At 42.0% G+C, this 14,264-nt stretch overlaps 1 protein-coding gene across 1 annotated transcript; it reads left to right on the top strand.

Moving 5' to 3' along the window:
- The first annotated feature begins 3,017 nt into the window (after positions 1–3,017).
- On the top strand, positions 3,018–3,661 carry LOC123398836 (RING-H2 finger protein ATL67-like). The gene has a single exon (XM_045093284.1). It carries the CDS (start codon positions 3,020–3,022, stop codon positions 3,536–3,538), a length of 519 nt encoding a protein of 172 aa, XP_044949219.1. The 5' UTR covers positions 3,018–3,019; the 3' UTR covers positions 3,539–3,661.
- Positions 3,662–14,264: the final 10,603 nt, after the last annotated feature.

Here is a 14,264-nt window from a genome sequence, read left to right as displayed (position 1 = left end):
CAATGTTTTGTACAACTTTTTCCCTACTTAAATACTAGTAGAACGCCCGTTCGTTGCTACAGGTTATGCAGCAGGTTATCTCTAACATCCGACCTCAACATAGAACAACCATCCCATGACGCACCTTCCCTTTTTCTGTTAGAACCTCCCCCTCCCGCTCAGTTTTTCGCCGTAGCGATACAGTTCTCGCTGGAGACACCTCCTCTATAATCAAAGGACGTCCACCTCATATTCGTCGTGCATTGCAAGTTTGCAACAACGATAATTTTTTTTCATGCTAACAATATAATAGAGTGGGTTAAAATAATACATAATATTGACAACATGAAATAATTATCGTCACCAACATTGAAAACACACTTCGACATTGGAAGTGATTGAAAACTTGAACGTATTCGTATAGTCATCATTAAGTTTCACCCCCATCCCACATACCATTCATTGCTAGAAGGGGTAATTATGGTTCTTCTTTTACTCGTCCTACCCTACATCTTCTATTCCTATCTTATTCGTTAACGAGTTTCATTGGTGCCAACCAGCATCACATCAACATTAGTTTGGTCGTCATCAATGCCTCATCTTCTTCTTTCTCATTCCTATTTAAATGGACCTAATTAATTGCACATCTAATTAAATTTCTAGCTAATAAATTGCATTGAAGGTTTGATTTTCAAATTGATATAGTCATTGTTCAAGACTTCATCCGATTAATCAGTTAACTTATGAGGTAATCACTACGCGTAGGCTGGCCGAATCGAATAGCACATATTCATCACATTAACTTGACAGACCGATTAATTGGCATGTTAGACCGATTAATCAATTTTCATTTTGATTAATCACTTAGCAGACCGATTACTCGCTATTGGCTCGATAACTGGTGGGCACACAAATCCCAAAATTTTGGCCAATAACCCCTCCCACCCCTATTACTACTAAAAAGATAGGGTTTGGCCCTCCTCCCGCCCCCTCATGCTCCTTTCACCCCCCCTAAGCTACCTGTTGTCTAGCCAGGTCCTCCCGATGGCAGCCACCATACTACAGCTCCAAGATCCGGCTGCTCCACCACTCCGGTCGCCTGCTTGCTCCCCCCCTCGACAGCCCATTGGCTACTCTTCATCCCCTCCGATGGTCGGCTTCCCACCGCCTGACCGTGGAATGCTCTCCAATCGCTTCCTCCATGGTGTCACCAGAAGGCAAGATACTACCATCTTCTTCCACTATCTTAGTGGAGAACCCATAAATCATATATTAGTGGATTGTATATTACAATTTTGTAGATTAGTGGATGAAACTGTTAGTTTTGTTTGTTATTTGTAGTATATTGTGTGATATATGTTAGCAAGTATATGAACAAGTTTAAACGTTTAATTGATAATTTGAAATTCTAAGATTTTGTAGGTCTGGATGCATAACGATAATTGATTTTATCACTTGTCTAATTTTTTAAATTCCAACAATAGAATATTTTGGTATATTACGTAGCTAGGTGCATGGAAGTACGGTGTGATACATAAAAAATCTAGATATAAGTTGCGATGTTCCTACTTAATCTATTGATTAATGATCGACTGGTTAATCCAGTTAATAGGATGATTCACCAATTAATCACTACAATCAAGCCGACCGAGCAACTACCAATTAATGATTTCGTGAACGTGCTTGATTTCTAAAATATTTTTGTATGAATGGCTTCTATGAACGATGATAACAACGATCGAGTATTGTATGACATACTTTGTTAACGAAATTCTTGACATTTGAATGAACACATTTGAATTTAGAAGGTAGCATGTCAAACTCTTTGTATGTCTATCAACAAATATAATGGACCGCGTCCACGAACGCCTATACGTAAGACATAGTATGACACACAATATGTAGAAACTTTCAATACAATATGAGAAACTTACATTTTTAGTCTGTAGACACTTGAAGAAACCTAATCCACGTAATCTATGGAAAATTGAAGAAGGAAAGAATGTAATAAATATTTAATATGAAGGTACGCAATTCCCTCATTGGTCCTGCCATATTCGATCTTGTGTTCACACGCTCGATCTTTTAATTTTTTTTTACAAAGATCTTCTAAAAGAGTTATCTGTTACCTTGCATATAATGTATTACCTCAATCCACATCTGACATCCATGGTTGCATGAGCATGTAGCTGCAAGTGAGTTTAACATTGAACCATGTGTACCACGTACGTGATAGTACGTACCTTCATCGTATTTACAAGATTACCTTGTCTCTTGCGTGTCCTTGTTCTTGGTAGATGCACGGGCTTTCTCTTGTCGATGGTCACCACGACATAGCCGATCCAGATGCACTCCCGATGCTTCGGATAGACACCCCTCATGTACGCGGAGGATGGCCGGGGCGAAGCAAGTTGCGTATAGGAACCAAATGACCCGGTACGTGGCGGCGTGGCCCAGCAACACGTGTGAAAGGTCGGGGCTGAAGTGAAGTAGCGACGATAGGGGAGATGTCGAGGAGGTAGGGAGGAGGAAAGGAAGAGGGCTTGCGACGGCTGCGGGAGGAGATTGGGGGATGTACGACACAGGACAACATACAACGAAGAACAGCACGTGGCCAATACAGAATTAGCCATCCATTAATCCAGTTCCTTCCCGCGTTGGACGGCCGCCGACCAAAATTCTCTCCTCCCTAGAACAGTTTTCTTGTCCTTAATTAATGAGTCAATGTGCATTCCTGTCAGATCAAGTTAGGGACAAAGATATCTCGTTCTTCATGTACGGGTGCAAATGTGCAGGCTCTTTCTTTCTCTACAAATGCATTAATTAAAGCTAAAAGGTCTCAATAATATAAATCAATCAAAGCTACAGGAATAGTTCATGCACAAGGCAAATAATTTGTTGACCAAGAAACGGCAACAAGACGTGTTGGTAGATTTGGTCATTGGCGCGTTAATTATAGTTGGGGGTAGCTCATTGAGAGTGTTGACGCGTAGACTATATATATACGTGGTTGCACGGTCGCTGCGACGGTATGATCACCATGTCTAGAGATACCGTGCTGATCTGCGTTTCCGTGGCCGGCCTCGTCGTGCTCTCCGTCCTCACCTTCTTCTGCTCCAGCCGGCGGCGTAGGGGTCACGGCTCCTCATCGTCGTCGTCGCACCCGAGCGTCGTCGACGTCGAGCTCGGCTGCCGGTGCGCCACCGCGGGGATCGACGAGGCCGTCCTGACCGCGTACCCGACGATGCTATACTCCTCGCCGGCACGTGCAGACGACGACGATGTTCTTCAGCCTGCCGCCGCGCCTTCGACCGGCGACAGCGATCCAGCGCTGGACGACACGACGTGCGTGGTGTGCCTAGCGGAGTACGCGGACGGCGACGAGCTCCGGCGGCTGCCGGGGTGCCGGCACGCGTTCCACCGACAGTGCGTCGACGAGTGGCTGCGCCAGCGGCCCAGCTGCCCGCTCTGCCGCACATCGCCGCAGTCCACCGCGGCGAAGAATTCCTGTACCGCCGGCCATGGCGTCAGTGTGCAGCCAAGGGATGAAGAGAGCTAGCAGAGTAGTACTCCTACATACCTTTTTTTTTTAATTTAGTAGGAGTACTACATAGGTACCTACTACTCCCTCCGTTCCTAAATACAAGTCTTTAAAGAGATTTCATTAGTAGACTACATACGGATGTATATAGACATTTTTTAGAGTGTAGGTTCACTCATTTTACTTCGTATGTAGACTCTTAGTGAAATATTTTAAAAGACTTATATTTAGGAACGGCGGGAGTACATCGTTGTGGCCATGTTACCGTTCATGTCTCACTGTTGTAATCTCCCCTTTGTTTAGGGTCCAATTTGTATCTGTGGGTACATTTGTTTTGTTAATATAGAAAAAAAGATGGTTTAAAAACTAAATGATATCATTAGCCTCCGTTCGCCAATTTCTACATTTTAAGGAGTGTATATTTCTTAATAACTTTCTAGTTTGGCAATTATACCGGGACCGGTACGGACCTGAGCCAATTCAACTACGCATTCCTATTGATGGCATGTCGGCGACGGCATCTTTATGGTAGACCTATGTCCTCGGGTTTCGTCAGTGCGACGGCGTTTGCTCCAACATCGGAGCGGAGCTTGGAGCTAGTCCAGGAGCGAATGCAGATTGTGTGTGTGTCGACGATATCTGGAAGACAAAACGTGTGCTGGGTTTGTGGTTTGTGGATAGTATGGTAGGTAGGATTTTCTACCATGACGTCTTAGTCGTGCTGGAATGTCAGATCTGGAGTTCGATGATGTGTCTTGGGCGTTCTCCTGGTTTGATTCTTTCAACGGCAAAAGCTTCACTTTTGGTGAGCCACCTTAAAAGTCCGTAAAGCTGCATATTAACGATGGAGCCGCGCCGATCTCGGTTGAGGAGGTGATCTGTCATACTTTTCTTCGGTGGTTGTTGTGGTGGTGCCGGAGGCACGTGACGAACGTTCACTAGTAGAAAATGAGGCTTTCGGCCGGAGCCCCAAATCCCATTAGCCTCGTGTCCAAGTAAAACCGAGACCAATGTCAGGCATTGGTCCCGGTTCGAGCTGCCAAGGCCTCGCGGGACAATAGTCCTGGTTTGGTTCGATGCATTAGTCCCGGTTCGTGCCAAAAACTGGGACTAAAGATCCAGCGACTGACAGCGGCGTGCCGCGGTGGTGGCAACCGTTCATATCCCCCTTTAGTCCCGGTTGGTGGCTCAACCCGGGACTAAAGGTCCAAACGGTCCGCCTCCCGCATCGTTTCGAGCGATGAAAAGCACGAACCAAAGCAGAGTTTCGCCATTTCTCTGTTTCGTCTCCTCTCTTCTTCCCCTCTCTTCTTCCATCATGCCAACCACTCGCTAGGAGAGGTTCTCGCACATGGCACGACCGAACTCGATGTGGTGTACACGAACGACAACACCATGGTGCCGCGTTTTCTTTCCTATTTCGAGGAACGGCTTCAAGAGGCGGAGGAGAATGAGAATTTCATGGGGCTTGATCTGGAGTACGCGGCCAATCAACAAGGTGTTGCCGTCATCCAACTATGTTTCAAGAGAAATATCATGGTCTTCCAATGGGCGAGGTATGTTTTGAGGCTTTCTTTGATCCAAGGTTATGAAAATTTCATATAGTGATCTAGGTTACATTGGATAGCAATATGCAGTTTCTATGTTCCATTGGATAGCAATTGCAATTAGTGATCTAGGTTTCATTGGATAACAATATGCACCCTAGAAACCATATATGATAGCAATATGTTCCATTAGAAACCTAAAGATCAATTTCTCTTAAGTTGTAGTGAAACAATTTTCCTTGTTGCATATTGACAAAACCGTGGGAGAACTTTTATAAATATGTCATAATTAACTGAGGGTTTCTTGATCAATTCATAAGACATGAAAATTGCATAGGATAGCAATATGTTTCATTGGAATCCTAAAGATCAATTTCTCTTTAGTTGTAGTGAAACAATTTTTCTTGTTGCATATTGGCAAAACCGTGGGAGAACATATATATATATATATATATATATATATATATATATATATATATATATATATATATATATATATATATATATATGTGTGTGTGTGTGTGTGTGTCATAGTTAATTTAGAGTTTCTTGATCAATTCATAGGATATGAAAATTACATAGGATAGCAATATGTTCCATTTGAATCCTAAAGATCAATTTCTCTTAAGTTGTAGTGAAACAATTTTCCTTCTTGCATATTGGCAAATCTGTGGGAGAACACACACACACACACACACACATGTGTGTGTGTGTGTGTGTGTGTGTGTGTGTGTGTGTCTCATAGTTTATTTAGGGTTTATTGATCAATTCATACGATAAGAAAATTGCATAGGATAGCAATTAATATGTTCCGTTTGAATCTTAAAGATCAATTTCTCTTTAGTTGTAGTGAAATAATTTTCCTTGTTGCAGCAGTATGTAACATTTGTTCTATTTTAATTTGTTGTTGTTGCAGTAGTAACAAGCATTGTCCAGAACTCATGGACTTCCTTCGCATCGACATACATTTTGCTAGTGTTGATATAAGGAACGACAAGCTCAAGATGAGGCACAACTTCGATATTGAGATACCAGCTTCGGTATGTGAAATGTGTGAAATTAATCAACTTTCTGAGTTCTGAAATTTTGTAATATGTCTTAGGAGTTAGTGCCGCTTGCAAAATATGGTTAGTGATAAGTGTGATTTGTAAAATTTTGGACTGTGATATGTGAAAATAGGTAAAATTATCAAAATCATTGTTTCTAATATCAGTGCACTAATTGAAATTGTTGAAAAGTTGTCTCTAAAATAATGAAATATTTGAAACTCATGTGATATTTATTTTTCAGATTATTGAAATTGTTACTCACATTAAAATATGTGTATCATAAATATTTGAAAACTCACTGCAATAAAACATTTTGAAATATATTTTTTGGATAATCTTTTGAATTGTTTTTCATATATATTGATTTTTTGTTTTCTCTTTTGGAAATAGTCTCTCAAAGAATTATTTTGATTTTCAAAAGTATTTCAACTAAATTTTATTTTCCAAAAATATATGTAAAATACACATAATATATTAGAAAATGGTAGGCGCGATTTGGGTACAATGCTATTATCAACCACATAGATTAGAAAATTGATTTGATCCAATGATTCACTTGATGTGTAGCATAAAATTCGGATATGAAGTATCGTAAATATATCATGACTCAAAATAAATTATTTGAAATTTCTAGCCAATACCAAAAATCATAATGTACATATGAAAAAAAGACAATACACTATTTCTAACTTGCTTTGGTACGTGACCACCTCTTACTACCGAGTGGGAGCCTAAACCAAGACTTTTGGAATCATCTGTTCAACTAAACCAAGACATTACTTGGGAGGGCTAAATAAAGCCCGACCGCCAAAACCCGAACCCGGTTACAAACAATTAGAATGTGCACTTTTTCATTGAATAAAATTGTTTTAATTATTTTTGAGCATTATTCCTGTAATTTAATTAAACTCTGTTTATGAGATAATTCAGGCTTTTGGGCCAGGCCATCAAGCTTAAATCTGGAGCCCAAGCCTGATCTGACCAACGGGCCCGGCTGCCCATGCCCAAGTTAGTATATCTGAGAGAGATCATGTGTCATCATGCATGGATCAATGCATGCACATGTCTTAGAATATATTTTCATAAATGCTTGCAGAATATTTTTTGCAGATACCAGCATAACATCGAGTAAATACAATGCATGCAAATTTTGTTATAAATGCACGCACATTAATTTTTTTCATTTAGATGGATACTTAAAAAAAAATGGATGAACAAATTTTGAATTTGATTAATATAATTTGAATGTGATGGATTTTTTTGGAAACCAGTATACAAAGTTCAAATTTTATGAACATATTTTTAAAGCGATGAATAAATTTAGAATTTGATGAACACATTTTTAATTTTTTGATGAACAATTTATGAATTTTGATGACTATTTTTGAAATCCCAATGAAAAAAAACATGATTTCGATGAACATTTTTATGAGTATTTTTCAACTATGATGAACATTATTTGGTTTTCAATGAACAAAGTTTGAATCCGATGAACATTCTCCCTCTCTCTCCCTCTCTCTCTCTCCCTCCCTCCCTCTCTCCCTCTCTCTCTCTCTCTCTCTCTCTCACACACACACACACACACACACACACACACACACACACACACACACACACGATGACAACAGTGTCATTGGTGACAATGACGCCGCAACCCGGGATCTAATTTTGCCGCCGATTGCTGTGGAGAGACCCAATTTCAGCTCGGACAGAGGAGCGCGGGCGGAGAGACCCATGCCGACGGCGAGGATTACGCGCATTGCTGAACGGGCTGCCCTTGCTGAACTACCCGCGGAGGCCGAAGTAAACGAGGAATTGAAGAAGGTAAAGAAGCTTTTTAAAGCATATGATGGATTTGCAGAAGCAAGCAAATCTCATGGCAGGAGCATTCTATTCTTGTATCATTGCTCTGTTCTTTCTTTACCTCTTGTTCATCGGTCGTTAGAATGGACAAAAGCGTAAGCAACTAAATTTCAGTTAGCTAGGCAGAGGACGCGATCTGTGCGCCGTGCTAGTTTCATGTACTGAGTGTAAGAAGAAATTACTTAAGTTCTTCAGTGAAGTGGCTAATTTGAAATTTGAATATGCATTTCGAGTTCTTCAGTTAGCAAGTGTGAGACCAAAGTTCAGTTTCAGTAGAAAAAAATTTATATTCGTGGGCTAGCGAATAGATGTTGGACCATAACGCTGAAGTTGAGAAATAAACAGGCCCAAAGAGTGCAGTTACGCGAAAAAAAAAATCTGAACTGCCTAATTGATGTTTGGCTGACAAACCAGGCCCAAAGAGAAAACAAACCCACCTGCCTAGATTTGACTTGTTTTAATTTCAAAAAAATGGTTTTACTCTTTTACTTGTCCTAAATAATTTGATTCATTTTCATGTTTCTATTATTTATTGCATAATTTTTTTGCTTGCATGCATTGTTCACCAAAATATTTGTGTCAAATATTTTGTTTTATGAAGTAATACAGAGAGCATCGCATCACCTCTGCCTCCATCTATTAAAATAATCTCTCTCTCTCTCTCTCTCTATAAAAAAAGTCTAGTCCCTGGGAAAGAAACACCACCTTAGGTTTTTTTAGATTGCGAACATTACAATCTAATTAATTAAGCTCCACGATCCAAGCCATCACAATTATGTACAATAGCTCTCCAAAACACCCTTTTGAAAAACTCTGCTGGGGATTTGACACCTCTGAAAAATTTCTACATCTCTACTTGTCTTGTTTTTTTTTCCGTATTAAACCAATCCAATCAGGATCCCTTCTGCAGCTTCTGCTGATGTTCGTCCAAGCTAGGCTCGGCACCGGAGGTGTTGAACAGGGGAGGGAGGCGGAGAAGGGAACCGGACGGGGAGGGAGGTACCTCTGCACGAGGGAAGCGGCTCTGAACGTCAACGGCGATGAGGGCTGGATCTCGATGGAGGGGGGCGGGCTGGAAGGCAAGCGCGCCGGCGGACCAAAACTGCACGGCGGGCAACGAGTGCATGAGGAGGAGGCGGCGACGGACGGGAGGAGGCGGCGCCGGCAAAGATCCCCTTTTTTTCTCGAGAGAGGAACTTCGTTCTTTTGTAGGGCTTTCTAGATCGTGTTATATGAGGCTTTGTAATTGGGCTCCGTAGGGCTTTCTAGATCGTGTCATTTTTTCTTCCATAAATAAACTGATTTAATTACTCGTATTATTAACTGCATGAAATTTGGAGATATTTATTTATTCAATTCAATTCAACAAAAGCGCATCCCCATTATTGATGGCTAAGGCTATGTTGGTTACTCCCTCGTCTTGGTTTATAAACCATCGTATAAAAACCAAATAATTCCAAAATATCAAGGCACGGTGCATTAACTTTTATCTTGTTTCTTGTTTTTTTGACATGAATAAAGGAATCAATCAATGAGAGATGTAAGACGTGTATGTTTTTAATGACTTGAGACTAACTAGCACGACATGCAGTGGTCAATTCATTGCATGTAATTGTATTAATTAGCAAATTAACATTTTTTTTCATCTTCGTCTTCATCGCGGTGCACAACTTAAGATGACTTATAAAGCGAGACGGAGGGAGTACTAGACATTTGACCCATATAGGATCAAATCCACGAGTGTCTTATCTCGCAAAAAAACAAAAGAAATCCACGATGGTGTTGTATTGACCCATCCCTTCACCCAATTCCTACAGCAACAACGGGATTAATTCCACTTATATAGAGGTGAGGTTGTTTTCCCCATGAAAACCGCAAGGTTGCGAGGGGATTTGACCGGGTTTCTATCCCCATCGGGGCATAAACGAATGAACAATATAAAACATACCAGGATATATGTCCGGTCGCGACAATCCTTGTCGATCCATAGGGTTTTGACCCCAATCTCGACGAGTGCGGGATTAACCGAACGAAGCCTAATGAGGAAAGAAGATTCAAAAATATTTCAACTATCAGTGGTTAACAAGGAAACCACACGCTTAGCACCAACGTACGGTAGCTGATTGAATGAGTGACAAGGAGGGTCATATTCTTAACATGGTTTGAAATCAACTCAACTCTCCATTTACATGTTTAATAATTAAGGAACTAAAAAAGGCAAGTCTCAAATTTCCACAAGGAATGAAACCACAGTGAGTGGAGTCACGGCAAGAATTACAGAGGTGCACAACCTCTAGGCAGTCTACCTTCATTACCACATTGCTGAAAGTCTCGGATCCGGGAAAATCTAGCACCATCATGCAAACCCCATCATAGGGTTTAGTTCGCCTACTCCCCCTATTAATTCAAAAAATAAGGTGTATTATTATTAAATGCCACTATTCTTTATTGACCAAAGTCATTTAAAAGACATCAACATGTATCTACATTACCAGATAAATAAAATATTGATTTGTTGTCTCAGGCCAATACGCAAGGGGATTGATCTGCGCCGGCGCACCGGCCAAAACTTTCGGTCGGCCGCGCGTGAGCCGCAGGATCCATCAACCCCGCGTCGTCCGCACCGTTGGATCTTCCATGCAACATTTTTCTCTCCGATACAACAAATTTCGACGCGATGTAGCAATTTTTTCAACGGTTGCAACAAAAAACAAAATCTATAACAAAAAAAATATCTACGTGATCGTAGCAAAAAAACGAAGCTGATGATGCGTGGTAGCAAAATTCAAACACCGGTTGTAGCAAATATCTACGTGACGTGGATGCAACTTTTTTAGTGAACGGTTGCAGCAAAAAATGATGTCGGTTGTAGCAAAAATTAACACGGTTGTAGCAAAAGTAAAAAACAGCGATTGTAACGAAAATCCGACGAATTGGAGTTGCAACCAACCGTGGATGCAGCTTTTTTAGCGGACAGATGTAGCAAAACAAAACGCTTGCAGCAAGTATGACGCCGGTTGCAACAATTTTAGGCGAAGAAAGTTGCATGCCAAGTCAGCAAATGCCCGAGCGGTCGCGTGGGGCCGGCAAACCGGCCGGTGCACCGGCCAGAAGTGTTTACCAATACGCAACGGTACCATTCCATCGCAATCATGATCACGGGTATTGCCTTATTCATCGACTTCTATTACATGTTCTATATCTCACCCTTTAACAATGGTGGAGTTATGTCTATGCCAATGAGAGGAGGTGGGTATCGCCCCCCAACCTTGGAATTTTGTTTTCACGGGGTGGACCTACCCTCCTATGCATGGTGCTATGCTCCATCGCCTTGGACCTCTTTTCAGGATTCAGTACCAATTCCATCATGACGACACTATGTTCTTCTCCACCATCCAGGTCCCGTAATGTCGAGGACGGCCATGGCCCCGGTGATGAGGATCGGCCTTTCCCGGCCGGGCCAGTCCTCCACGCTCCGGCAGGTGTGGCGTTCGCCTCTTCTGGGACGATGCCGACATGCCGTGGGAGGACCCATACCGCATCCGCTGCTGCAAGCTAGGAGGTAGCGGCCGCCATGGATGCTATGCACACCACCGCACAAACAACAGCCAGACCAGCGCCCCGACGAAGAAACGTCCAGCCCCAATTAAGGAACAGCAAGTATACCATTTTTCAGTTGTGTTTGTTATAGATGATTTGTTTCTACAATACACTGTCATGGTCTTTAAATTATATATCGGTGGATATTTATGTTGAACTTTAAACTACATATCGATGGACATTTATGTTAAATTATATGTCGCTAGTAATAGTTCACATCATTTTACATATTTTTAATTGAACGACATGTTCATGCGTACAACACTGAAATCATGAGTACATCATGCATAAAAAATAGGGATAGAATAGATTTTACCCACTAAATATTTCTGTTTTTTAAAGTTAGAGCTACCTGAAATGTCACGCCCAAGATGTGACCCTCAATTGGGCATGAAGGCCTCGTCAGGGATAGAAGCGCATCTCGTCGTGTCGCGAGAGTGGATATCGTTACAACTACATGTACTGAAAAGAAGAGGTATATAACAGAGTTGGCTTACACTCGCCACAAGCTAGATCAGAGTCACATCAGTACATTACATATTCATCAAGAGAAAGAGTAGGGTCCGACTACGGACGAAAACAAACGAGAAAATAAGAACGACGTCCATCCTTGCTATCCCAGGCTGCCGGCCTGGAACCCATCCTAGATCGATGATGAAGAAGAAGAAGAAACAACTCCAAATGAACAATCAACGCGCTCGCGTCAAGTAACCTTTACCTATACCTGCAACTGGTGTTGTAGTAATCTGTGAGCCACAGGGGACTCAGCAATCTCATTTCCAAAGGTATCAAGACTAGCAAAGCTTAATGGGTGAGGCATGGTTAAGTGGTGAGGTTGCAGCAGCGACTAAGCATATATTTGGTGGCTAACTTACGAATACCAGAAATAAGAGGGGGAAGATCTACGCATAGCGGACGTGAACTACTGATGATCAAATGAATGATCCTGAACACCTACCTACGTCAGACATAACCCCACCGTGTCCTCGGTCGGAGAAGGAACTCATGAAAGAGACAGTCACGATTACGCACACAGTTGGCAGATTTTAATTAAGTTAACTTCAAGTTATCTAGAACCAGTGTTAAACAAAGTTTCCACGTTGCCACATAACCGCGGGCACGGCTTTTTGAAAAGATTTAACCCTGCAGGGGTGCTCCAACTAGTCCATCATAAATTACCACAAGCCGCATAGAAATCCTCCATCACGAAGCTCGTGATCTCGTCGGATTCCCTAGTGGAAAACCTCAACTCTGAGATTACCCAAAGCATCATCGGAATCCCGATGCACAAGATATCTTGTCAAAGGTAAAACTAATCCAGCAAGGCCACCCGGTGTGTCGACGAACCCAATAGGAGCCGCGTATCTCGTTCTCAGGACACACCGTCTATGCATAGTGGATGGTAGCCAAACCTCGAGTTGCCCCGAGGTGGCACCGCCGACTGCTAGGTGGGTGGACCAACACTCATGCGGAGCACTGGCCCCGGGGGTTGATTAAATTATCCTCGGGGTCCAGAAAGTCCCTATGCAATTTTTTTAGGTTATTAGGCAAATGTAGTACCAATGTTGGGCCTTGCCAGACCAGCTTTAATCTAAAACGAATTATCAAGGGGGTCCCCATAACAACCCTGATCGTGTTAGGAGCGCTCAATTATGGAACATAACACCGGTAGCCGGAAACTAAGGGGGCAAAGGTGGAACAAAACACCAGGCTAGAAAGGCCGAGCCTTCCACCTTTTACCAAGTATATAGGTGCATTAAATTAAATAGCATTTAAATATGGTGATATAACAAGGAACCCATGTTTCCACATGGAAGCAACTGCACCTGCAACTAGCAACGCTAACATAGGGTTAAGCAAGCAGTAACATAGCCAATCAGTGGTTTGCTAGGTTGAACAGGTTGATGGTTTTCATGGCATTATTGGGAGGCTCATATTTAACATGTGGTAGGCAACGAGACATAATCGATAGCATCGAAATATCTAGCATGGCAATGATAGTAATGGTATCTGGGGAAATGGTCATCTTGCCTGAGATCCCGCTTGGAAGAAGAATGCCTCCGTGAAGCAGACGAACCGACGTAGTCGAACGGGCCCTCACAATCCGGCACGCTGCAGAACTCTAACGAGACGAAGCAAACCGGAAACACAAATCAACACACGGAATTCACCACACGAAGCACAACACATATGGTGCATGAGCATCTGAATACATGCAAGTCACGGCATGACAATTCACACAATCAAACACTACACATTAAGTGAAGTTCAATATGCAACGAGTTGCATATTGACGAAACTCCACGTTAATTATTTAGTTCTATCCCGATTTGATACACGGCAATATTAATTGTGGTTAAACATGGCAAGAGGGTGAAGCACAAATTAATCTACCTAGCTAGGCATTTTAAATGAGGCCGGAAATGACATATAGCATCTCCGAAATGACCCCACGTGTTAAATTCTAATTCTGTCCAGATTTGTCCTAATCATATTTTAAGTTTTTTAAACAACAAAACAAAGTGGTTCACGTGATGCTACGCGACGTGCTGGTCCATTTACATATATGGCACAACTTCAACGGAGCTACGGACAAATAGTTACGTCCTAAATCGCTTCTAACATATCGACACGCAAATCGAAGCAAACAACACGTTTATGTAATTTTATCATGCATGAAAGTCG

This window comes from Hordeum vulgare, chromosome 5H (assembly GCF_904849725.1).
Source record: "Hordeum vulgare subsp. vulgare chromosome 5H, MorexV3_pseudomolecules_assembly, whole genome shotgun sequence".
Lineage (NCBI taxonomy): Eukaryota > Viridiplantae > Streptophyta > Magnoliopsida > Poales > Poaceae > Hordeum > Hordeum vulgare.
Note: the sequence above shows the minus strand (reverse complement) of the source record. Positions and strands in the feature narration are given on the sequence as shown.